The 24,465-nt window shown below is 40.0% G+C and overlaps 1 protein-coding gene across 8 annotated transcripts in view; it reads right to left on the reverse strand.

Moving 5' to 3' along the window:
* Positions 1-24,465, reverse strand: part of ALK (ALK receptor tyrosine kinase) — a 309,718-nt gene that overhangs the window by 155,103 nt on the left and 130,150 nt on the right. For all 8 annotated transcript variants that reach the window (XR_013949459.1, XM_080587582.1, XM_080587583.1 and 5 more), the window contains exon 4: positions 3,583-3,784. Coding sequence is in view for 7 of the 8 variants with exons in the window: in XM_080587582.1 (XP_080443708.1) it covers positions 3,583-3,784 (202 nt within the window). In the remaining variant the exon portion in view is untranslated. The remainder of the gene's footprint in view (positions 1-3,582; positions 3,785-24,465) is intronic.

Here is a 24,465-nt window from a genome sequence, read left to right on the forward strand (position 1 = left end):
TATTAAATAGCAACAAGAAAGGATTGTAGAGAGCACCCTGGGAGCAGAAAATCAGCAAAAGACAGTAACAACATCTAGTGACATTTGGGATAAATCAGAAACTGCTATGCTCCATGGCAGGAATTCTAACAATTTTTTGCCATTACAACGGATTGACAGCAGTACATAGATTCTCTCCCTGTATCAATTGCATGGGCTTGTAAAACGCAACAGAACTTTAAGGAAGGCAGAAGAGACAAACCATATCAAAAACAGATCCACAAAGTTAGATCATCTAGAAACTCTATCATGCAACAAATCTAATTCTAACAGAATATAGCAGTGTGTTGTTCCCCATAGAGCAGTCCCTACAGATTGCTTAGGAACTAAATTAGTAAAGGTCTAATCAAAAGTATTCCAAAACCACCAAGATTAAATATAGAGTAAGACTTTTTTTGCCTTAAAACAATAATAATAATAATAATAATAATAATAATAATAATGGTACATAATTCTGTTGAATTGATAAACAAGGGCATAATTAACTTTTGAGTAGTGAGGATTGTTACAAATATTATGTAGAAAAGTTATTTAGCAAAATTTCTGGATAATACAAAACAAGAATCCGTTTGCCAACCTCTGCTGTTTCATCACTCAGGAACCACTTGCAGATAACACTTCTGACATATTCTTCCCGGTGTCTGTTCCATCTGCCCTATCCTAGTACTATGTAACATATCTTAAATTTTCTTGCTTTCTTCCTAAGCAAAATAAAACATGTAGTGAAATATGTCAAGTAATAAAATAAAACAAATATGCATCTTCTAAATAACTATTTCTGTACCATCTAAGCTTCATTATGGAATTAGTGAGTCCACAGTCTTGGGCTATTTTTTTCAGACCGAATGAGACCATAAGAGCAAACAGAACATCACTAGCTCTTTATCCATTACAACAAAAATGTGTATTGTGCTCACAAGGACAGCATGATTGAACCCTGGTAACAAATAAATATTTGGTGCTATACTGTCTGTATTTTCCTAATAAAGTTTCAAGGCTTTATATATATTCTACTTAAGATTGGTTCAATATGTTGCCAACCAAAACACTTGCTTGGCTTCTTTCAATAAATAGAACTACCTGACAGCATTTACTTTTTTCTCTTGTAAATGTACATGAAGTGTGAAGACCTTGTAAGATATGAATATGTGTAATTCAGGTTATGAGATTTAAAAAAAATGAAGGGAAAAAAAGATACTGACATGGTGCATAGTTCAAGATATGAGAAAATCCACCCTGGAATTAATTTACTGCACTCCTCAAGTGCAGATTTTTCGATAAAACATGCTTTTCCTGCTATAAGCCTGATTTTCAGCAATGGTATGGACTCACAACTACACGTACCTTCCAGGTCTTATTTGCAAAACAGTATGTAAAGTGCACTGAATCAAAGAAGTGTCACCTGTAAAACTTCAAGGTGTTTTCTCATTTCTAGCACAGGCTCATCAGCTATCTTCCACTCAGAGCTTACAGAATTTTGTCAAAGAATTTATTACAAGACAGCACCATTTTTTGCAGTTTCTAACATATAGTATTAAAAAGAGTAAACTATAGGATTACTAATTGATTTAAGAACTTTATTGAATTATTCTTAAATTCTGATCAGCTATTCTTGCTTCCTACTTAAAGAAAAGATTTTTACGAAAGTAAGATTTGCATGTTTTATTATCAGAGCTTAGATAATCTAATCTAATTCCTCCAAATAAAGAGCACAGGAGTGCTTATCAGTTCTGGAATTAAGGTTAAAAAATAATAACAAGTAATAACAAACTGTTAGCCTACCGTCTGTGGCTACCATCTGTTGGGTAGGAACTTAACTGTCATTTTGTTACCTTTATGCGGGCACAATATCAGAGCCTTTCTTCCTTGCTGAGCCGGGTAAGAGCTACTACCTCTCACAGTGATGAGACAAGAGTGGAGGGGAATAAATGAACTAACCAGAGAAGTTTTATAGCGCAGACTACCAAGGATTCAGCAATATAGAATGGAGAAAGTCCCAGGCATGTCCTTACTCCACTATGTGCCATGGAAACGCTGTTGCGTAGCAAGCTGTACTTTTCTAAGTGGATGGGACAGGCAAGCTATAACCAAACTCACCTTCTTTACAAGCACAGGCAATCTTTTCTGTGGTGACAATCTCTTTCTGCCATCTGCAATACACAGCTGCAGAGCCCATATTGTCTCCAGCAGATGGCAAAAGTGTGCATTTGTTACTGTAGTTAGTGATCTTCCCTTCAGGGCTCCTTACGTTTGGCACTTGCCTGTGCTCCAGATGTGAGCTAGAGCTCCTCCACGCAGCAGAGCAAAGCACTTTACACTCAGCAGTATTCCCTGCAAATGCCAAGGAGCAGTGGCATTGCCAATGCAGGAGGAACTTTGCACAAAGCACTTTTATTAGCTGTGGCATACAGCACAGCATTTTCAAAGAGCTAAGGAAAAAGACAGCTGCTGCAGCTCCCCTAATTACCTTTCCCCAGACGTCAACAGTAATTTACAATTTGGATGATATTGCTGGAACTAAGTACAATTTAGTTCCATACACAAGCTCTCCTGCTCACATTTATAGGCCATGTGTTATATGAAAATTACTTCTATTCAAACTGTTTCTATGACTTAGGTCATCACCTGTCAGCATTTTAACTGCACATTCTTCTTTTGCTACTGGAAAATACGGAATTTGCTATAGATAGTAGTCAGATAATCACATCTTATTTCAAGCACAATCCAGCAGGACTTGCTATTAGAAACTCTCTAATCTATCATATCAAAACAAAAAACATTTGGAGTGCTTAGTAAAAATTATGCTTCTTAATACACATTCTATGACAGAAAAAAAATAATAATAATAAAAAAATCAGTATATACAACAGGGACAACATTAGCCTCATATAAATCCAAATTCAATTCTAAAGCACTCCACTACTCCAGTGTTTAAAAATATGTACCACATTCAGCTATGGCTCCTACTGTTTTGCCACTAACTAAAGTCTAAAGGATACATGGGAATTCTGGCAAATTAAGACATCATCAACAAGTAAGATTAATTGTGCAAAGAGGATAAAACATTTCACACAGTTTCACCCTTTAAAGATGAAAAGCTTTCCTCCACTGGCAGTAGCTCTGAACTGCTTTACTGACAAGAGACTGCATTTAAAAAATACAAATACAAGACAAAACTTAGAATTCATGCAGATGCACAAAACTCCAAAGACTCAGTAATATTCCAGCCCCAAAAGTACACTTGGGTAAAGAAGTAAAAAGGAATCAGAGCAAATTAGTATTCACAAGCAGTGAGAATAAAGGTAATGTCAACTTAGAGACTCGCTGTTACATGGATCTAGTAGTTTGCTGATGCTTTGAATAATCAAATAAGCAATCACCAGTTTCTACAATAACTTAGATCCATGCAAGACCAACATCTACTCAGTGCTGTGTCCTGCTTTCCTTGATAGATACGTAGCGTTCATTTTGTGGTTGTATTGCTATGCAATTGTGGGTTTCTTCTCGATCAAGCTATGAGTCAAATGAGAGGATGAGACTTACCCATGTTTCTCTGGATTCTGCGCTGACAAGATTTCACTGCTGCTTTCATCAATGGGAAGGACCCGAGCAATATATTCTCCATTTTGCTGGAAAAATTTATAAACGGCCACTTGAACTATGCACTGGTTGTTGCTGCTTCTCAGCCAAGGGCTCAGGATGACAGGGCTTGGACTCTTGGATTCATTGAGGAACAGGAATGAACCTAGGATAGATGAAGCAACGGGAAATCTTTAAGGAAAAAAAATACAAAAAAAACCCCAGCATACAGATTAATACTTGTCATTTTTATGCCACAACTCACTCAGCAGCCCTTCTATACTTCCCACTCATCCTAAGATTATTGTTGCCACCTAGTTTGGAAACTCCTTAGATTTAACTACCAGAAGAAAAGGCACAAAGTGAAAAAAGCCACAAACATTACTGAAGGGAAAAACATGTAACAGCAATTATAAAAATCAATCAGTCAACCAAGAGATTTCCAAATTTAAGACCAGGCAAGCCATTAAAGAAGTTTGGATTCTTGTTTTTATGTACTTATTACTTCCTGGACTTTATTCCCATCTCTGCAACTTCTCAGATGTGGTCCAGAGCCAAACATTATGGCCTTGGTCCAGTGGCATCCTGATTTGACAGGTCAGGTATGTATTAAATCTTTGTATCTGTTTTTCTCACCCAAATAAAGAACACATTCAATAGCTCTAGCTTTGATCTTCTATAAACAGAAGAGAGCAGCATTCTTAAGCCATAAGAGTCAGGATAAAAGCCTGACATCACTTTATTTCTTCAGCAATTCATTCTAACATATCCATTTTATATGCAGCTAATCCACGTTAAACTTCATTATTATCCAGTATGTTGACTCCCCTGGCCTAATTCTATTTCAGTACAATTTGAAGCTTATCCTGTTGGACAGAGGCGATGCATTTTCATTACACTGTTGTTCATTTCAGGTAAGTCAAATTACTCCCCTTTGGCAGTTGACCAGTTTACCAATTCTTCCACGGAGTCAGCACATTGAGGTGTTTAGTCAGGTAAGTGAAAATTCAGCTAGGTAAATGAAAGGGACCGACCCTTAAAGCAAGAAAAAAATTTAAATTCCACAGATTCTTGCAAGACTGATCAGATAATCATAAAGGAGGATTATAAAGGAGGATTTCACTTCTGCAGTGTCCATTAAAAAAGCCTGTCTGTTACTACTCAAAACATACAGATCTGATCAACAATTTAATTTCACAAAGGGAGAAACTAAGGCCCAATAGGCTGTAATCTGTTTTTAAGTAAGCATGAATTTTAGCAGGAGCAGCAACATTTTTTTTTTTTAAATACCGAGGTTGAAACTTCAAAGGAATGATTTTCAAAGTGGCTGAGCAGGTATAACCCAAGGCTTTGCTGATGCTCAGAATGTCTAAGAAACCCTGTGAAGCCATGAATGGATCCTTCTCACCTTCACCTTGGTGCCTAAGCTGTGGATCACAATGTGCAAAGCAGACATTCTCAGCTCCCATGACAGTTCATCTCATCCTAAAATGGACCTGGTGAATTGCCCTTCAGAAGTTCCCATTTCCACTGAACTGAGGGTGATGAGCTCAGATTTTAGTATCTCACTGCCAGATGCCAGTTTAGAACAGGGGAATTGCACTCCTGGTCACAGATGTCCCCTCTGAAACAATCTGACTTGTTAGTTTATCTCCGGTCCCATAGACGAATAAGAGAAAGGCTCATAATGAAACACGGGTTCCTGTCAACCACCATACTTCCCTCCCACACTTATCATAGGGAACATTTTTGACAAACTTGTCAAAAAACAGTGTTCTTGACATTGCATCACATTCATGACATATCTAAAACTGGAAAATATTTATACTGAAAGAAACAGACAGAAATACATAAGGTACAGCCTTCTCAGGTGTCAAGGTTTGCAAACAGAGATGAGTGAAATGTAGTTGCTACACTTTTTTATTAGCAAGATTCCTTTATGTGAAATGGTAGCCTTTAATCCAGCTACTAAAGGAATGGTTTGATGAGTTTAAACAAACACTGTAATTGTTACAGTTTAATATACACACTATTTTTGCTGGTCAGTAAAATAAAACCAGAAACCCAGCCTTATATATCATACTTCCACGTCTCTCCCTTTCGTTGCAAACAAAAGAGAATTAGAGCACTAAATCTTGTGGCTTTAATTGTACCATCCCCACAAGAACACTGAAATCTCTGACATGAAAGGGAGCAAAGAGACTTCTGCTGGTGGCAGAAACCCACTAAGCGTTGCAATAATTGCTGATGGTAGCTTGGCAGGTGCGAGAGCCATTTTCTCATCTTACTGCCTTGCAACAGGGAGTGAGATTTCTAACATAACAAAGAAACAAAAAGAAAGCTCACATTCCCCTATTTTTTTTTTTCCTGCAATGGTTCTGAATAAAGAAGTGTATGCTTTTTTACACCCTGACTTGAGGAAAGATTTGAAACCTCAGCGAGACCTAGTAGAAAACATGGCTAGCTGCTAGAGCAAATGTGTTAGTTCCTAGCCCCCTTTGGTTTGGGTACTTTTATTTACAGGGCAACTCTGGGCAAATGGGGCTTATTAATCATCACAAGGACAGCTCTATCTGTTAAATTATATTGCTAAAAGGAAAACGAATTTGCCACGGTAGAGGCTACACAGCCACATTTGGGCAGCACGTTAGGAATAGACCCACAATATACTGCTGTGAAATGATGCCTAGAAAATCACTCCGAAGGACGTTGCTGTTATGCAGTATTGCCCTCAACAATGTACACAATCTTATTAGAAATGCCTTCTCAGTTTATATTTTTGTGAAGGCAGAGAGAGAGAGAGAGCATAAATACAACTTTGCTCCCGCTTTTGAAAGTTCAGCCGTTTCACGGGTGGCAATACTGTCTGCTGTGGTGCTCTCTTTTTGCTCTTACTGCCAGCCTAATTCATAAATGCTAAGGAAAGTATTAGAGCGGCATCTGGCTCTGGTGTTAACTGGGACTGTTCTCAAAGTTAAAATGAGAGGGACTTGCTAAGAAACAGAGAAAACGCAGAAGTATTGTTACAAGGATAATTTGAAGATTCCTCCTCACAAGCTACAAGATCTGCTTATCACTGAGCAAAGCAGTGAGTTCCTATAGTAACCAGACCTGACACATATAGTATGTATTAACATCACACAGATTCTTTACCACATAAGCAGTAGACTCAAAATACCAATTCAGACCAAGCCGATTTCATGAATTTGCTCTCCCTGACACACATGCAATGTATCTGTCAGGCAACCACAAACACACTCACACAAACACAACAAATGGCTGACAGAGGCCCAAATCCTATTTCATCAAAGTTGGCAGGACTTATGCTACTGGAATCAATGGTGTCAAACCTACAAAGGAAAAATTAAAGTGTCTGAAGAGAGAAATGATATATTTTGAACGTACATCCTCATACTCATCCCTTCCCTCACAGACACAATCTTTCAGTCACTGCTTGCCTCCGCTCCACGCAATAGCCTCCCACGGGATCCATACAAGTACAATTTCCAGGATCAGGTTACAGAAAGCTACTTAGAAAGAGCTGGAGGCACATATGGACATTGATTCCCTATCCATGCCGAGAGAGAGAAGAATATTCTGTTTCATCCCAACTTTCTGGCAAAATTAGAAGGTGTGTGTTCACTTGTTTATTAATTTTGTATTTCCCTCCGATGGGAGGGAATCTATGTGGCAGGCTCTGAGATCTCCGTGTAGACCCTTAAGACCAGAAGACTCCAACTATAATTTCTTTGCACTTATTTTCTCACGATTCTAATAAGGCTCTTGGGATCTTCCTGTGTGCATAGCTAGAAAAAGCACCGTGGTTTCAAACAAACTTCTGCTGCTATTTTGATATCAGGGGATATAAGCTGAAATGAAAGGCCGCTTCATGGTACATGACATGGTGCATGACACTGCACAGTGTCACATTCTACTGCTCACATGAAGGAGAGGTTAAACACAGAATGCCACAGCACAAAATCAAGCTCTTCCCCTTCCGTTTCTTCCCAACTGATCAATATGGGTATGTTGACAGGACCTGCGTCTGACAGTGTATGGCACAGCATGGACCTTATAATTGCTAAAATCAGGACTCCGAATGGTCTATTCATTTCCAGAACATGTTCACCAATGACTCATTTCAGGATTCTTCTATTACAGGTTTTAAATTGGACTCTGGCTGCACAGTGCAGTGCTGCTATTGAAGAGATGCAGTTAAAATAATCACAAATTAACTAGGTAACTAGATATACAGACACAGACCCAGCCACTTAGCATTCCCTGGCTCATGAGCTCATTCATCATGATCATACAGAACCAAGAAATTGCAGTGGGAACAGCATTCAGCCTTTTGCACCAAATATATCTGCATTTGCATTATATGACATAAACCTTACTACCCAATATTGCTTTGTGTTGTTTCAGAAATTACTGGTCCAAATGGCAAATACTTTATTTTCCACATTCTCCGTAAACCCTCACAAGCTGTAGAAGAAATTTATCAATACTACTCATCTCCTAAAAATATTTTTCCCTAATTTTTTAATACCTGCAGTCATAAGGCAAGTTTTCCTCATCCTCAACATGTTACATCCAATAAAGTCTCTGGTAACTTGCTGTCACTTCAGACAAACACAAATTAAAACATATTTACACTTAAGGATGGGTGTTGGGAGGAATGGGTTAAAAATAGAAGATTGGTGAGGAGGATGGGATGAGAACAGAAGATGGTCAAGGAGGACTGTAAATATGCTCAAGTGATCTTGCGGCTGGGAATGCGTCTGGGGAGCAGCAATGTAGAAAAACATCTAAATAATGCCTGCTGCTGTTTGTGCTCTGGCTGTTTAGCAAATAGCACATCTGTAAATAGGTAACAGAGGTGTTTGGTGGACTCAGAGGTGCCCTGTTGGACACGCTTGAGCTCCCAGCCTTGGTATGGAGAAGATCAAAAAAGCACAGTGAGGATCACAGCATGGTGGTAAAAACTGCACCTTTGTGAACCCTCAATAAAAACAGGAGAAACCAGCAGGTCGGTGATCTCCTGGCATGGACCCTGTTTAACAGGTCCTGCATCCCCGCTTGTGTGCCTCTGCTCAGGTGTTGTGTTGGGGATCCTCTGGTTGGTGAGGTAACAAGAATAATCTACGCCTGGCATTTTAGCCACCAGTTTGTGGTTGTTCCTGCTGCCTGGCTGCACTGACTCACACAACAGGAAATTATTGCAGTGGACATGAGAAGAATATTACAAGACAAATTAATATATCTTCCACGAAAAAGTTTTGTTGATACTTTGGAAGCTTTTTTGCAACTTTCTAACATTCATATCACCAAAAGGGAAGAAGGATGGCTGATCGGCTTAGTAGCAAGATGTTTTTCAAACAATGAAGAGACACCTTGAAATTGCACTCACCAAGACTAATAAAGTAACGTGACATATCTGTAAAAAAAAGTAAAATGATGCTAATGCACCATGTATATGCAGACACACTATCAATAAAGCACCTGTCCAAACATGGCCTCTAGTTGCACCAGGAGAGGTTTAGGTTGGAAATTAGGAGACATTTCTTCTCAGAAAGAGCAGTCAGGTGTTGGAATGGGTTGCCTATGGAGGTGGTGGAGTCACCATCCCTGGGAGTGTTTAAGGAAAGGTTGGACATGGTGCTTGGGGACATGGTTTAGTGGGTGACATTGGTGGTAGGGTGATGGTTGGACCAGATGATCTTGGAGGTCTTTTCCAACCTTAATCACAGTATCACAGTATCACAGATTTCTAGGTTGGAAGAGACCTCAAGATCATCGAGTCCAACCTCTGACCTAACACTAAGTACTCCACTAAACCATATCGCTAAGCTCTACATCTAAACGTCTTTTAAAGACCTCCAGGGATGGTGACTCCACCACCTCCCTGGGCAGCCCATTCCAATGCTTAATAATCCTTTCGGTAAAGAAGTACTTACTAACATCCAACCTAAAACTCCCCTGGTGCAACTTTCGCCCATTCCCCCTTGTCCTGTCACCAGGCACATGGGAGAACAGACCAACCCCCACCTCTTTACAGCCTCCTTTAAGGTAACTGTAGAGAGCGATGAGGTCGCCCCTGAGCCTCCTCTTCTCCAGGCTGAACAACCCCAGCTCCCTCAGCCGCTCCTCGTAAGACTTGTTCTCCAGACCCCTCACAAGCTTGGTCGCCCTTCTCTGGACTCGCTCGAGCACGTCCATGTCCTTCTTGTAGCGAGGGGCCCAAAACTGAACACAGTACTCGAGGTGCGGCCTCACCAGAGCCGAGTACAGGGGCACAATCACTTCCCTAGACCTGCTGGCCACACTGCTTCTTATGCAGGCCAGGATGCTGTTGGCCTTCTTGGCCACCTGGGCACACTGCTGGCTCATATTCAGCCGACTATCAACCAATACTCCCAGGTCCCTCTCGGCCAGGCAGCTTTCCAGCCACTCATCTCCCAGCATGTAGCTCTGCTTGGGGTTGTTGCGCCCCAGGTGCAGGACCCGGCACTTGGCCTTGTTGAACTTCATACAGTTGACCTCAGCCCATCGCTCCAGCCTATCCAGATCCTCCTGCAGAGCCTTCCTGCCCTCGAGCAGATCGACACACTCACTTAGCTTGGTGTCATCTGCAAACTTACTGAGGGTGCACTGGACGCCCTCATCCAGATCATCAATAAAGATATTAAAGAGAACCGGCCACAGTACCGAGCCCTGGGGGACACCACTAGTGACCGGCCTCCAACCAGATTTGACTCCATTCACCACAACTCTCTGGGCCCGGCTATCCAGCCAGTTTCTAACCCAGCAAAGCGTACGCCAGTCCAAGCCCCGAGCAGCCAGTTTCTTGAGGAGAATGTTGTGGGGAACGGTGTCAAAAGCCTTACTGAGGTCAAGGTAAACCACATCCACAGCCTTTCCCTCATCCACCAAGCGCGTCACTTGGTCATAGAAGGAGACCAGGTTTGTCAAGCAGGACCTGCCTTTCATAAACCCATGCTGACTGGGCCTGATCGCCTGCTTGTCCTGCAAGTGCCGCGTGATGACCCTCAAGATAATCTGCTCCATGAGCTTTCCTGGCACTGAGGTCAAACTGACAGGCCTATAGTTCCCCGGGTCTGCCCTGCGGCCCTTCTTATAGATGGGCGTCACATTGGCTAGCCGCCAGTCAATGGGACCTCCCCCGATAGCCAGGACTTCCGATAAATGATGGTAAGCGGCTCGGCCAGCTCCTCCGCCAGTTCTTTCAGTACCCTCGGGTGCATCCCGTCCGGCCCCATCGACTTGCGCACATCCAAGCTCCGTAGCAGGTCGCCAACCATTTCCTCATGGATAGCGAAGGCCACATCCTGCTCCCCATCCCCTTCCACCAGCTCAAGGCACTGGGTATCCAGAGAACAACCGGTATTGCCGCTAAAGACTGAGGCAAAGGCGGCATTAAGCACCTCAGCCTTTTCCTCATCCTTAGTAACTAGGTTTCCCCTCGCATCCAGTAAAGGATGGAGATTCTCCTTAGTCCTCCGTTTCGCGTTGATATATTTGTAAAAGGATTTTTTGTTGTCTTGTTGTCTTTAACGGCAGTAAATGATTCTGTGATTCTATGTTTACAAACAAAGGGGTGTAGATGGGTAAGACTACAACTCAAAACACACCAACGACGAATGACCAATCTTTGACCCAATATCCTTGTCTAATATGGATGCAGAAAACAACTGAAACATCCAATGAATCCTGAGGCAACCCTGAAATATTTAAAAGAAAGAGCTATCATTAGGCCCTTGGAACTGGGCAAACTTACCGTCCTATTGCTAACACTTTCAAAAGCTAGTCATCACCTAAATAGCTTTGAATGCAACCTGTTACCTGCTCATCTCCTAAATCCTTCCTTGCCAATCTTCAGGGCAAATGCAGTACAGAGCAATGTTCTGTTAAATAACTTCATGATGCTAAGTGAGGTCAGTGCACCCTAATGCATCATTTGAACTTTCCGAAGCAGCTGTCTAGCAAAGATGGCTGCAACCCAAAGAAATGACAGCTAGAGAAGTTACAATGGAAGGTTCTCCAGGAAAGCATTCACTGCAGAAAATGCCAACCAGTTCTTCTTGGGCAAACGTACAGGTGAAACTTCTCAATTTGCACATGAGGTCTAGGATTTCATGCATGGGATGTTCTTGTATACCAGATACCACACATTTGAGTAAACCTAAAGAAATTACATCAGATGAGGACATAATGTCCCATCAAATGATGGGACATAAAAATCAGTTACAGAAGTGGCATGTATTAGAATTAATGAAGTGGGAGGTTCACAGTGTTTGAAAGTTATTTTTAGCAACACACCCAAGCCAATCATACACACAGAAAAGACATGCAGATACCTGATACGAATTACAGTGTCCTTATGCCAATTCAAGCAGATTCCTCCCTTAATAACCAAACACCATAGTTTTGTCAGTTTAACTTATTTTCTGGAAAAGCAAGGCTCATAACACAGCTAGGCTGACTTAATCTGATCACAGTTATAAAGCAGCAATTTAACAACCCTTTGCAAAACTGATAGATTGTTATTCTGAACATAAACTCCATCTTCCTACTAAAATGATTTTATTACCTTTCACATACAAGTTCAATACTCTACCAGATTAAATTAGAACTGTAAAAACTATTAACAGTCAACGTCTGTTGGGGACTGTACAGTAGAAAAAAAATTTAAATCAAGTTTTATGTTCTTTGGAGATGCTGACTAGAGAGAGTACTTCCACAGTATCACAAAACATCCCACAGAGCTTCAGATTCTTCATTTTACACTCAGCTTCTAAATTAACCATTCAAGCAGAACTCACAGCAGCAGCTCAGCATTTGGTAAAAGCCATGGAAGAACTGGGCATTAGCTGAGTGACACTGAGAAAAGATACTGGAAAGCTTTTTCTAGGTTTACTTACACAGATTTTCTAATTGCTTCATCAAGCTTCTAAAATGTGCTGAACACTAATAATGTGAATAGTCTCCAGAACTGAGTGCAACGTGACTGCATAACCACCAGAAGATTGGCAACATGCCATACTTACATCTGACTTAAAATTCATGAAGGTAACAGCCTTTGAATTATTACAAAATTTGGAGCTGAACAATTCTTAACAATCTAATTACGGTAATTGGATGATATCTTACCTCTTTTGAAGTCAATTAGAGTTCTTGCTACTAGCTTAATTAGAATCAGAATTTCACTCCTAAAGCTTAGCAGGTATGTGAGATTGTTTGTTTAGATGAAGCAGGAGTAATTCAGAAACTCTAATGAATTCATAGTAATTTTTGTGGTCATGTAATACATTTCACAAATGGACAAGCTAAAACAGACAGATTAAACAAATGAAAACAACATGAACAACATATGGCGAAAATAGGTATCAGAGCAGAAATCTGCAAGTCAAAGGTCCTTAAGATTAACTCCTATTCAAGTACTTTTCATTTCTGAAATGTAAGGAGGAAGGGCCAAGAACTGATCAAAGCAAAATAAAGACCAATTTTGTTCTCTTAGTCAGGCATCAGGCAAATTTCATTTCTTTTAAAATCGAAGAAGTCACTCAAATAAAACCATGACCATTGAACAAACAGTATTTACTACGATCCTTGGGAACTGCAGCAGTGCTATAGAAATGCAACTTGAAGTTATAAAAGAGGAGTCATCCCTTTTCTCACACTCCAGTACCAGGAATATTCCCTAGTAATTTACCTATTCCCTCAGAGCAACCCTGAAGTTTTACACAAAGCAGCAGCAGTCCCCAAGAAGTGACCTTCACGCAGCTCTTTTACAGGTGTCCCCTGTTTGAATCTCTAGAACATAGCGTGTGAGCTGAAGTCAAAAGGAACACCATTCAACTAAAAAATAACCATTATTATTACTCCGTTTAAATTTTGATAATCTGTAACATGCACATATGGAAAGCTGCATCCCTTCATGCTACTTTCTTCAGATATACAACAATAAAAGAAGTTTTTCCTCACAAAGAATTTTACAGCCAATTTTTCAAAAGAAAAAAATCAGAAGGAAGAAAACACTTAAAGCTCCAGGTACTGCCTGCTGTAATGGGAGCTAGAGCCAGATGCTGTTACAATCCAATTCCTAAATGACTCAGCAGTGTTCACTCCCAGCTGAAAAGCACGGAACTGAGAAAATTAGTTAGTTAATTAAAAACTTAAAATTCAATCTGAAATTAAAATATTTCCTAGAGAAGGACAAAAGTGTTTAAATAATTCAGCCTTGCACAGATGATTAGCCAATATGCATCTTCTTGTTTACTGCTGACAAAAGGCAAAGGGCAAGTTGCTTTTTGAGATCTCTGTTCTGAGACTAGAAAATGGGAGAAATTTCCATCATCACGAGCAAGACAGACACACCTAAAGGGAAAGCCAAGATGAAGCTGGTTCTGTCAATAAAAACAGAGAGGTAAAATGTCTTTTCAGTACGTCATAGTGTGCACAACAGCTAAGAGGAAGTTGAGAAAGGATGGTGAATGCTTTGTCCCTCCTTACCACTTTGCTCTTGAGTGTGGTTATTTGATTACACTCAGCAGGCTAAAAGCTTAAAAATTAAGAAGTCTAACAATATTCTGACACACAAGTACTTGAAACATGCCTGGAACAGATTGCATACTGCAGCAACTCACTGTTCAGTAACGTCAGACACCATCTTAAACAAGGAGCAAGTATGGTGACTTATTCCCTGGAAGAACTAGAAAAACACAGGAGAAACAATGTAAAAACACCTACTTGGCATAGACCTCCTCCTGTCTCCTGTGCCAGGACTAAGCTCACAATATAAAGGCTGCCATAATGTCAGTGTAGTGTGCTAGTGTCATAACTCTGCTGCTCAGAGAATCATGAGCTTGGTCCAAAGATAATGTAAGTAAGATAAATCATGAGAAGATGGTGTGTTTTAATGAAGAAGAGGATTTTAGAGGTCTCATTGAAGGCCAGTGAGATAGGTAGTACCTAAGAAAGTCTATGTACCAGAGTCCAAAAGACAGCTGGCAGCTATGAATTGAGAGACACAAGGAAACAAAGAGGAGCTTCAGTCATGTCAATGGAGACCATTAAAGAACACGCATCTATAAACAAAGTATTTTGCCCACAATAACAAACTGTAATTCCAGTGCCTCATCTCTTCTTTCACAGTTTGCTATTTTTACTGTGTGACTGCACTGTGATCAACTTCAAAATTACATTTCTGATAAAAAGAATCTATTTCTTCTTTACTTATTCTGCAAACTGCCTATCACACTTTTGGGTTCTAAATAGACTAAACTGACTGAAATAAAAATGACATTGCTTTTTCCAACACAAACAATAAGCCCTCCACTCTTCTTGCAAGCAAATACTCATGGGGCTTCAATGTGGGTTTCACATGAGTACAAGCTGCAGAAGTTGAAGCTCTTGATGAGCGTTATGGATGAAAGACTGTACAACTCTTTTGCTCTAAAACTCAAAAAAGAAAGCCACAAGGGATCTGCTGACTGAACAGGGCATGCCAATCAATTCACATGCTTTAATTCTACATTCAGTATGCCTTTAAAATCAATTCTACTTCTCAAAAGACAAATGTTTACCTTAAAAAAGTAATGAATTTGGATAGCACAATGCCCAAATACAACAGAGAAATTTTTCATGGAATTCAGCTAAGTAGAACTAAAGAATATTTACCACAGAAATTTTCTTCTTCATGGAACACCCAGAAAATAAAATTCTCTGAAATATCATCCCAGCCCTACCAAAAATTTCTGCTTCAAAATTATTGTTGGGGGAGAGGTGGGTGCAGGTATTTCTAGAAGGGGCTACAAGGCTCTTCTGACCAACTATATTCCCTTTTCATTCTTACTTAAACTACCTAATGAGAGAACGATCACACAAATCGCATTCAGACATATCACAGAGTCACACCTCCAGCTAGCCCTTCTTTGTTTGTTAGTCCAGCAGCACACCTCTCCTTGTTGGCTTTTTGTCCACCTGTGTTAAAAAGCTGTCATCAATGCATTGCAGGAACCTCCTGGACTGTTTGTGCCTAGCTGTGCGGTCTTTCCAGCAGATACAAGAGTGGTTGAAGTCCCTCACAAGAACGAGGGCTTGTGATCGTGAGGCTTCTTCCCGATGTCTGTAGAAGGCTTCATCTACTTCCTCTTCCTGATTGGGTGGCCCGTAACAAACACCCGCAACGGTGTCAGCCATGGTAGCCTGCCCTTTAATCCTTACCCATAAGCTTTCAACTTGCTCTTCATCCACCTGTACGCAGAGCTCGATGCATTTCAGTTGCTCTCTCACATAAAAGCAACTCCACCACCTCACCCTCCTGGCCTGTCTTCCCTAGAAAGCATGTAGCCCTCTATGACAGCATTCCAGTCACCTGAGCTATCCCACCATGGTTGTGTAATTGCAGGGAGATCACAGCCATTATCATTCTGTTGGCATCCTGAACAAATTACCTTTAGCTCACTGACATTCTAATTTCATAGAGACATAGTTATGCTAAGAAGGTACTTGCGTATTCATCTTGTTTGGTAACCATTAGTCCACCCTCTTTTTCATTTCCCTAAGATACAGTATAAATGAGACATTCTATTTGTTTTCTGTTGGCTGATGACTGCGAGAACTGCTGTCTTATTAAAAGACTACCTCCCTTCTCCAGTTTTAGCCTGCAGACAACAGAACAATGACTAAATGACACAGTGAATTTGAAAAGGAATGTGGCTCAGAAAGTAGATTTTACACAGCCCAGGATAGCACTCAACTTTAGAAGCTGTCTACCTGACAGAGTAATTCCATATAGTTGATTCCATCATTCCATATGATTCCTTGAGGTTGGGGTCTACTACAGGCTGCCCGATCGAGGGAAAACTGTTGATGAGACCTTCTTGCTTCAAGTACAAGAAGTACCATGCTTGCATACTCTCACCCTCATGGGGGACTTCAACCACCCAGATGTCTGCTGGAAAAGCTACACAGCAGGCTGTAAGCAATCCAGGAGACTCCTGAGTTGTTGAGGGCACTGAAGATAACTTCCTGGTCCAGGTATTAGACAAACCAATGAGAGGAGAAGTGTTACTGGACCTGGTGCTCACCAACACAGATGAACTCATTAAGGAGTTGAAGACTGGAGGCAGTCTGGGCTGCAGTGACCATCCCTGGTTGAATTTGTGATCTCGATGAACGTGGGCATAGTGAAGAGCAAAGTCAGGATCCTGAACTTCCGAAGAGTGAAATTCCAGCTGTTTAAAGACCTAGTGGATGAGATCCCGTGGAACAGTCTTTAGGGACAAAGGAGCTGAACAGAGCTGGCAGCTCTTTAAGGATGCTTTTGTTACAGTGCAAGAACTCTCCATCCCCCTGCTTAAGTGAGCAGGGAGGGCAGAAAACTGAGATAGTTGTGCAAGGGATGGGATTAGAAAATCCCAGGCACAAATGGAACTGAGATTGGAAAGTAATGCAAAAAATAACAAGAAGGAATTCTATAGATACATTGGTTAGAAAAGAAAGGCCAAGGACAGTGTACCCCCTCTGATAAATGAGAAGGGGGAACTGGTAAAAACAGTCACGGAGAAGGCTGAGGTACTCAATAACGTCTTTGCCTCAGACTTCATTGGCAGTCAGCCTTCCCACATCTCTCATTTCCCTTAATCTGTAGATGAGGGCTGAGGGAGCAGAATCCCTCTCACTGTAAGCAAAGAACAGGTTTGAGACCACCTGGTGAAACTGAATAGGTACAAGTCTACTAATGTAGTTGCAAAGCCATTCTCCATCATATTTGAAAAGTCCTGGCAGTCAGGTGAAATCCCTGGTGACTGGGAAAAGGGAAACATCACTCCCATTTTTAAAATGGGTAGAAAGGAGGACCCAGGAAACTACAGACCAGTGAGCCTCACCTCTGCGCCTGGCAAGATCACAGAACAGATCCTCCTGGAAGCAATGTCAAGGCACATGCAAGACAAAGAGGTGATCCAAGACAGCCTGCATGGCTTCACCAAGGGCAAATTGTGCCTGACCAGTCTGGTGGCCTTCTATGATGGAGTGACTGCATCAGTTGACAATGGAAGACTGATGCAGTCACTCTGCCTTGTAAGGCTTGGAGTACTGCGTACAGGTCTGGGGCCACCAGCACAAGAAGGATGTTAATCTGTTAGAGCAGGTCCAGAGAAGGGTCATAAACATGGCTGGAACACATCACTTATGAAGAAAGGTTGAGAGAGCTGGGGATGTTCAGCCTGATGACGAGAAGGCTCCGGGGAGACCTCATTGCAGCTTTTCTCTTTTTTAAAAGGGTGCATATAAAAAAGATGGAGAGCAACATTTTGCTCAGGCAAATAATAACAGGGGAAGGGGAATGGTTTTAAACTAAAAGAGGGGAAACTTAGATTACATGTTAGGAGAAAATTCTTCACTCAGAGGGTGGTGAGGCACTGGACCACGTTGCTCAGAGAAGCTGTGGATGCCCCATCCCTGGAAAGTGTTCAAGACCAGGTTGGATGAGGCCCTGGGCAATCTGATCTAGTGGGTGGCATCCCTGCCTATAGCAGGGGAGTTGGAACTAGATGATCTTTAAGGTCCCTTCCAACCCAAGCCATTCTGTGATTCTATATGATGGTTTCAGTGAGTCCTCATTAGAAAGCCATTACCATTATCAGTACAAAAGCGAGATATTTTGGTGAGGTGGTGCAAATGAAATATGCGTGGTCCTTATAACGTCAGATCCTATCTGCCTTAAGCCCAAATGTGTGTTAGTGCTTATCCCTACAGAGCAAAACACCAGTGAATGTTACTTTTGAAATGAACAGGTATGTCAGCTAGATTGTGGAAGAAGTATAGCAGTGATTTGGGAGCCCAAAGAGTTCTGGCTCATAAATGGGGATAGCCTACCTTAAGACAACTATTCTTGCCCTCAGCTTTTTGCTCTGACTATAGGTGACTTACCTGCTAGTGAAGCACTAGTAGAAGCACTTCTGCTCACAAACTGATGCATTAGGGTAAACTGATGCAGCATTTTATGCAATACAGTGTACATGAAAGTCAAAAGTGAGCAGAGTGAGTTTAAGGTACTTGTGGCAAACCACCCATGTTCTCTTTAAATTCACAAAGGTTACTTGTGGTCTAGAGAGAGATGCTTAGGACTTAGTTTTAATGAGGCTGAGGTACATTTAAAAGCCTGCACTGTAAATCACCAGTTAAATTAATGGAGATTTTACCTGTTAATCCACTTTTACATCATACATGTAATTTGCCTACATTTTGAATTTCACCTGTAGGTCAGTTTTCTTTGCATGACTGTACTGTTTTCCTTTCCTAACTGGATGCGTTAGCACAAGGCTGCCAAAACTAGTGGCAAGAGATATTTAAGCCCAGTCAAGATTCTGCTTTCTTTGACTTCAGACAAAACCTTATGACCACCTGTCCAATGATCCAAGGTACAGTAAACTCATGTGTGTTTTTTTAAAGCATCACTTCTGGTCTTAAATCAGTCTGACAGCCTTCTTTTAAGGATGGAAAATAAACTCCCCTAGGAATAAGCTAAGAGAGGCAGCAGACAGCAGACATGTAAGCTGTTATACAACAGCGAAGAGCAAAAAGTCAGTTCTTCTATTTCTTGTGACATCCAGTCACATAGGATTTACCACTATTGTTTTTCAATAACCCGAGTCCTACATAGACTGAATGTGCTATGGACTGTTATGCAGCAGTTGGCAGAGAGTCCATAAAGGTTACAGGAGATACTCAAGCTTCATTGAAATACTCCCCCTCTATAAAGGTAAATATTGCAAGGTCATACACAGTAGAAATGCGCTGCTGACAGCATATCACTATGGAGGCACTAATATGCCCAAAGGTATTTCTGCATATATGTCATATTTGACAGCATGCACTTTTACTGTTCTTGCAGGCAGTATTTTTCATCCCAACTGGCAAGGTTTTAATGTTTTTTATTTTATTTATTTTAAGAAACAGGGATAACATTGTTTTTCTGTCCATTACAACTATAGAACTGATGTAGAACTGATCCTGGAGGGAACACTGCAGAGACCTTTAGTATGAGAAGGCTTTCAAACCATTCCCATCTTTGGAGACGAGCTATTGAGGCACTTAATTTGGTTAAGTCTCAGCATTTCTGTAACCCTTGTTCTGAATATAGTTGATAGCTTTTCTCCATTTCAGCAGTTTTATTGGCTTCCTTTTATACATTTGTCCTAATGGAAAACATAGTTCTTCTTTTGGCAGCCTTCAATACTGAACAACTACCCATTCACACAACTCTTGCATCAAGAGTAGAGGTGAAGTAGTCACTTCCAGCTCTTGGCATTTTTGTAGGAAAATACCTGAGTGGCAACTCTGAACACAGGCAGATGGAGACAGAAAGAATGCTGTTGTGTGACACCAGCAACCTCTCCTCAGAGTTATATTCAGAGTTCAAGGACAGACAGATGAGATGAGGAATTTTAGGACTCATGGGGTTTGAGATACATGATATTCAAAGCTTCTGCTGGAAGTTAAGCACCCTTAAATGCCAGCCAAAAGTGGCACACCTGACTAACAGTGACCATCTCTTGCTATTCTGTAGACACTGGCACCTTCCAGACTGCAAACCAAATTGAACACCAAGACGTGTCCATAAGTCTTCAGTCATTTTTATCAGTTGCATAATAATTTACCAGTATTAAGGCCAGCATGAGCACTGGACCTCATACTTTGAAAATGGGAAGTTAGAATAAAATCAGCTGATTCCAACAGTTCTTTTTGCTGTGGCCCTTAGCTGGTATCCCTGTCTAGCACTCTGTGAAAGAAAAAGGCTTTTGCATGCTATAGATACTTCAAGGATGGTTTCTCAGGTCAAGTCGAAGCATAATGGTAAATAAAGTTTTCACCACTGCTTCATGTACTATTTATTCAGTGAATGTGACAGGCATTATTTGCACATATGTCAACAACGTACATTTGACTAATTTTGCAAAGAAACTAATGAAAATCCACAAACTCTTTCAGGGTGATCCTGATACAAATTAACAATGATCCTATATATACTCTTTTATTCTTTAAAATACTCTACCTTTAAAATATTGTGAGGTTTCAAATATAAACTACGTAATGCCTTCAAGTGGAGGAATATCCTCCTTTATTTGGAAATGGCACACAACCAGAACTTAGCAGTTATTTGACATCATCACACAGCATGCAAAGCCAAGAAAACACTCTCTTTGAGAAAATAGTAACTTGGCACAGCTGGGTGGAAATCAGCTCACATCTTGTATTACAGTAAAACCATCAACAATATATGACCAAAACCACACTCTAAATAGGGTGGAATGATATAAAAAGCCATAAAAGCCAACTGTTGTGGCTTTACAGTTCTGTCTGCTGTCCTCAAACCAACAGGCAATATACAGCAAATTCAGTTTGATACTATGGCTGGAAATACTAAAGTGTGCTTATGTGTTTGACTTCAACTTACTATTGACAGGATATAATACCTTGTTGGAGGGAGATGTAGGTTGGTCAAGGATCAGCATTCAGAAAGCCTTGAAACATAAAACGTTCTGAAATGTAACAGCAGTCAAAAGAATCAAAATATTTCACATGTTCTAGAGATTTTAAGTAATGAGTAAGACTAGCACCACCTGCATTATAGCATACAGAATAATCATTATTTTACAGAAATAACAGTGACAATTTCTACTTTGGCCTTTAGACTTCCAGCAACTTATGACAGAGGGTTTCTGTCATGTTGATACTTGTCCATTTAGAAACTGTGTTGCAGCTGCTATTTATTTCATTCAGCTCATCCTAAAACCTTCACAGCTGGTAAATTTTGTTCCTCAAAATTTCAATACTTTTAATGTAGTACCTTTCTTATTCAGCCAGCTGTTTAAATGCACAAATAAATAAATAAATAAATAAATATTGAAATCATGCCTTGTGCCTTTCTATTCTGTCAGTTATATAGGTTCTCATATGTGCTGATACTTTCCTAAACTTTACAGTTATTATTTCAGATAGATTAGGAAGAAAAAAAATATCACTCTGTCTTTAAGATGGCATATTAGGTGAGAGACTTAAGAAGATCTCAATTATAAGAGAATGTCAGTTTTACAGAAAAGTATATGTCTTATTGTTGCTCCTTAATATCAAGATCCACCTGAAACTAAAACCTTCATGTAGTAAGAAAACAAAGGTATGTTTAGCCCAACCTTTATTCTTCTACAGCTAGCAAATTACCCTACTTATCTACTTTCAGCCTAAATAAAAACAGTCTTTTATAAAAGGAGCTATTCCATGCTTTCCCTCTACTCTTTGAGCATGTACTGTCATAAACAAAGTACCAAGCCTACCGACTATGTCTTTTATTCACCACTTCTCACAGGCACACAGCATTTACTCCAAGGAGAAGACAAGGAAGAAGCTCACATATAGAGAATGTGTGTAACTGGACAAAATGAGAATTTCCAGACAGCTACTTGTTGATGAAGTCAAAATATTTCAAAGATAGAATTCTGACATTCCACTATTTGGGAACATTTTAATATATCTCCTGGATTTGTTTAAAAGGATGAGATATACACTCTTGTGTACTATGTTAATGATAATTTATACCTTAATACCACTTTTCCAGTTCCATGGAAAGATAACTTCTAAATATAATTTTAATATTCCTTGTACATGGAAAAGATATATCATGGATTTGTTTTTTAAAAAATAAACCTGTTTATGTTTTTTCTTTAAAGCAAGTCATTCTTTCCAGTCAGCTCTCTCTTCCTCATTGTGCCTGGAATACTCATGATTGCTTTGTGCTACCTTGATAACAAACCAATTAAAAAGTTGTGGTTTTTTTTAATGGCCTCCTATAAAATTACTCTGCAGTTAATGAAGCACAGATACTGCCCCTAAAATGGAAAAGAAAACTAAAAATCAATAACTGCAACAATCCAGAAACCTGACTATTAGATATACTAGTATCTGACCACGAAATGATCAGGTTGGATATCCCATAAATTGCACGCATCTCGTTTGGCTGTCGGGAAATTGCTTGCATACAAGTCACCTCAAATCCAATAAGCTTTCCTGAAAGTTTGATTATAAGTGAGATTATAACTCTATTATATTAGTCACTGGAGAAGAGAAAGAGAAGAGAAAGAGAAGAGAAAGAGAAGAGAAAGAGAAGAGAAAGAGAAGAGAAAGAGAAGAGAAAGAGAAGAGAAAGAGAAGAGAAAGAGAAGAGAAAGAGAAGAGAAAGAGAAGAGAAAGAGAAGAGAAAGAGAAGAGAAAGAGAAGAGAAAGAGAAACAACCAGACAACACCCTAATTGAGAATAATAAAGATGAATAACATACGGTAGTTCACATAGGTGCCATGGCTTTGTAATTGCTAAATGTAATTAAAGGAAAAAGAAGTCAGAGATTCTGCTACTGCTGTGAATTGCATTACAGTTCAAAAAAAAAAAGCCTTTCAAAAACTAGATTATACTGAAATCAATCCTACAACATTGATTAACAACAAAAAAAAGTCTGAAAATTTTCACATAAATGTCAGTATGAATTAACAGTGAACATGCATACATTACAGGAGAATTGTACATAAAAACCGTAATAAATATTTTCCATTTCTATAGCACTTTTCATCTGAGTCTTTTAATGTAATTCATAACACATTAGTTCTCTGTCCCTCCCTGATGTAAGCAAATGTCATACAGGGATTTAATTTGCTCACCAGGAAAAATATCACATTTTGAGAAAAGGCCAGCATCTCATTAAGTGTCTAGCTATGAAATATGATAAGAAATGAAGACGCTCATATCCAACTAGGTAAGATTTAGAGAGAGGAATGTCCCCCCACGTCAAGACCTCAACTGTCATCTTCAACCCTCCTTTACAAAAATGCTCTTGTTCACTGCTTAGGTGAAAGTGATAAGGCTCTTGCAATCTCATACATATTAGAACCCAAATCTTCAAAAAGGAGGAATACCTTTACACTCTGCTGTTTGGCTGCTGAAAACAGTCCACCTCGTTTCCTAGCGTCCTCACAATGGCAAGTACATAATACACTAACTTGCAAACTGACACATTTTGCCCTATGGAGAAGAAACAAAATATTTTCGATATTACTGCAATTGGTCATTTCCAGAGGGTCATTTTGACTGCCTATGCACCTTGTAGAGATGTTCTTCCACAATGTATCCACCTACAAAATGAATGGAGGGGCTGCACAGACCTGTAACTACCTCACAGACATGTACAGGTAATCTGTCTGAGTACTTTCCAAAACTAAACTACAAAGGTAGCAAAGCAATGGCAATGGGATGAAGATAAGTGCCTACAGAACAAGACAGAACAAAGATCGCTGAAACAAGCTTGTTCTAAGCAGAAGTACAAGGCACTGAAGGTTTGTGTACTGGGGGGCTCCCCTCCCAGAATATTATTATTTTTTTTTATTTTCTTAAGGTCGATTTTTTAAAGTTTAAACAAAAGAATGGCTTAAACTGAATTAGCTTTAAGCATACTGAGGTTATTAACAGGCCACGCAGCAATATGCTTCCAGGGCACCATGCCGCCTTTAGCCAAACCTCATTATCTTTCTGAATTCTTCTATTAGAGAATATATTTACCTATTTATGTCTAATTTTTATTAGAGAATTAACTTTTTTATTTAGCATTCAGCAATGGCAGCAGCAAAGTGTTTGTACGTTGTGAAGTGGTCTAGGTGAGGTAAAGGGGGTGACTGAATGAACTTTGTTGATGCAAATGGATTGGTTGCATACTGCAAATTCCTGCTATCAGTGTCACAACTTCTACTCATCCCTCTCTCTGCTCTAACTACTCAC

This window comes from Anser brachyrhynchus, assembly GCF_964034855.1.
Source record: "Anser brachyrhynchus genome assembly, chromosome: 3".
Lineage (NCBI taxonomy): Eukaryota > Metazoa > Chordata > Aves > Anseriformes > Anatidae > Anser > Anser brachyrhynchus.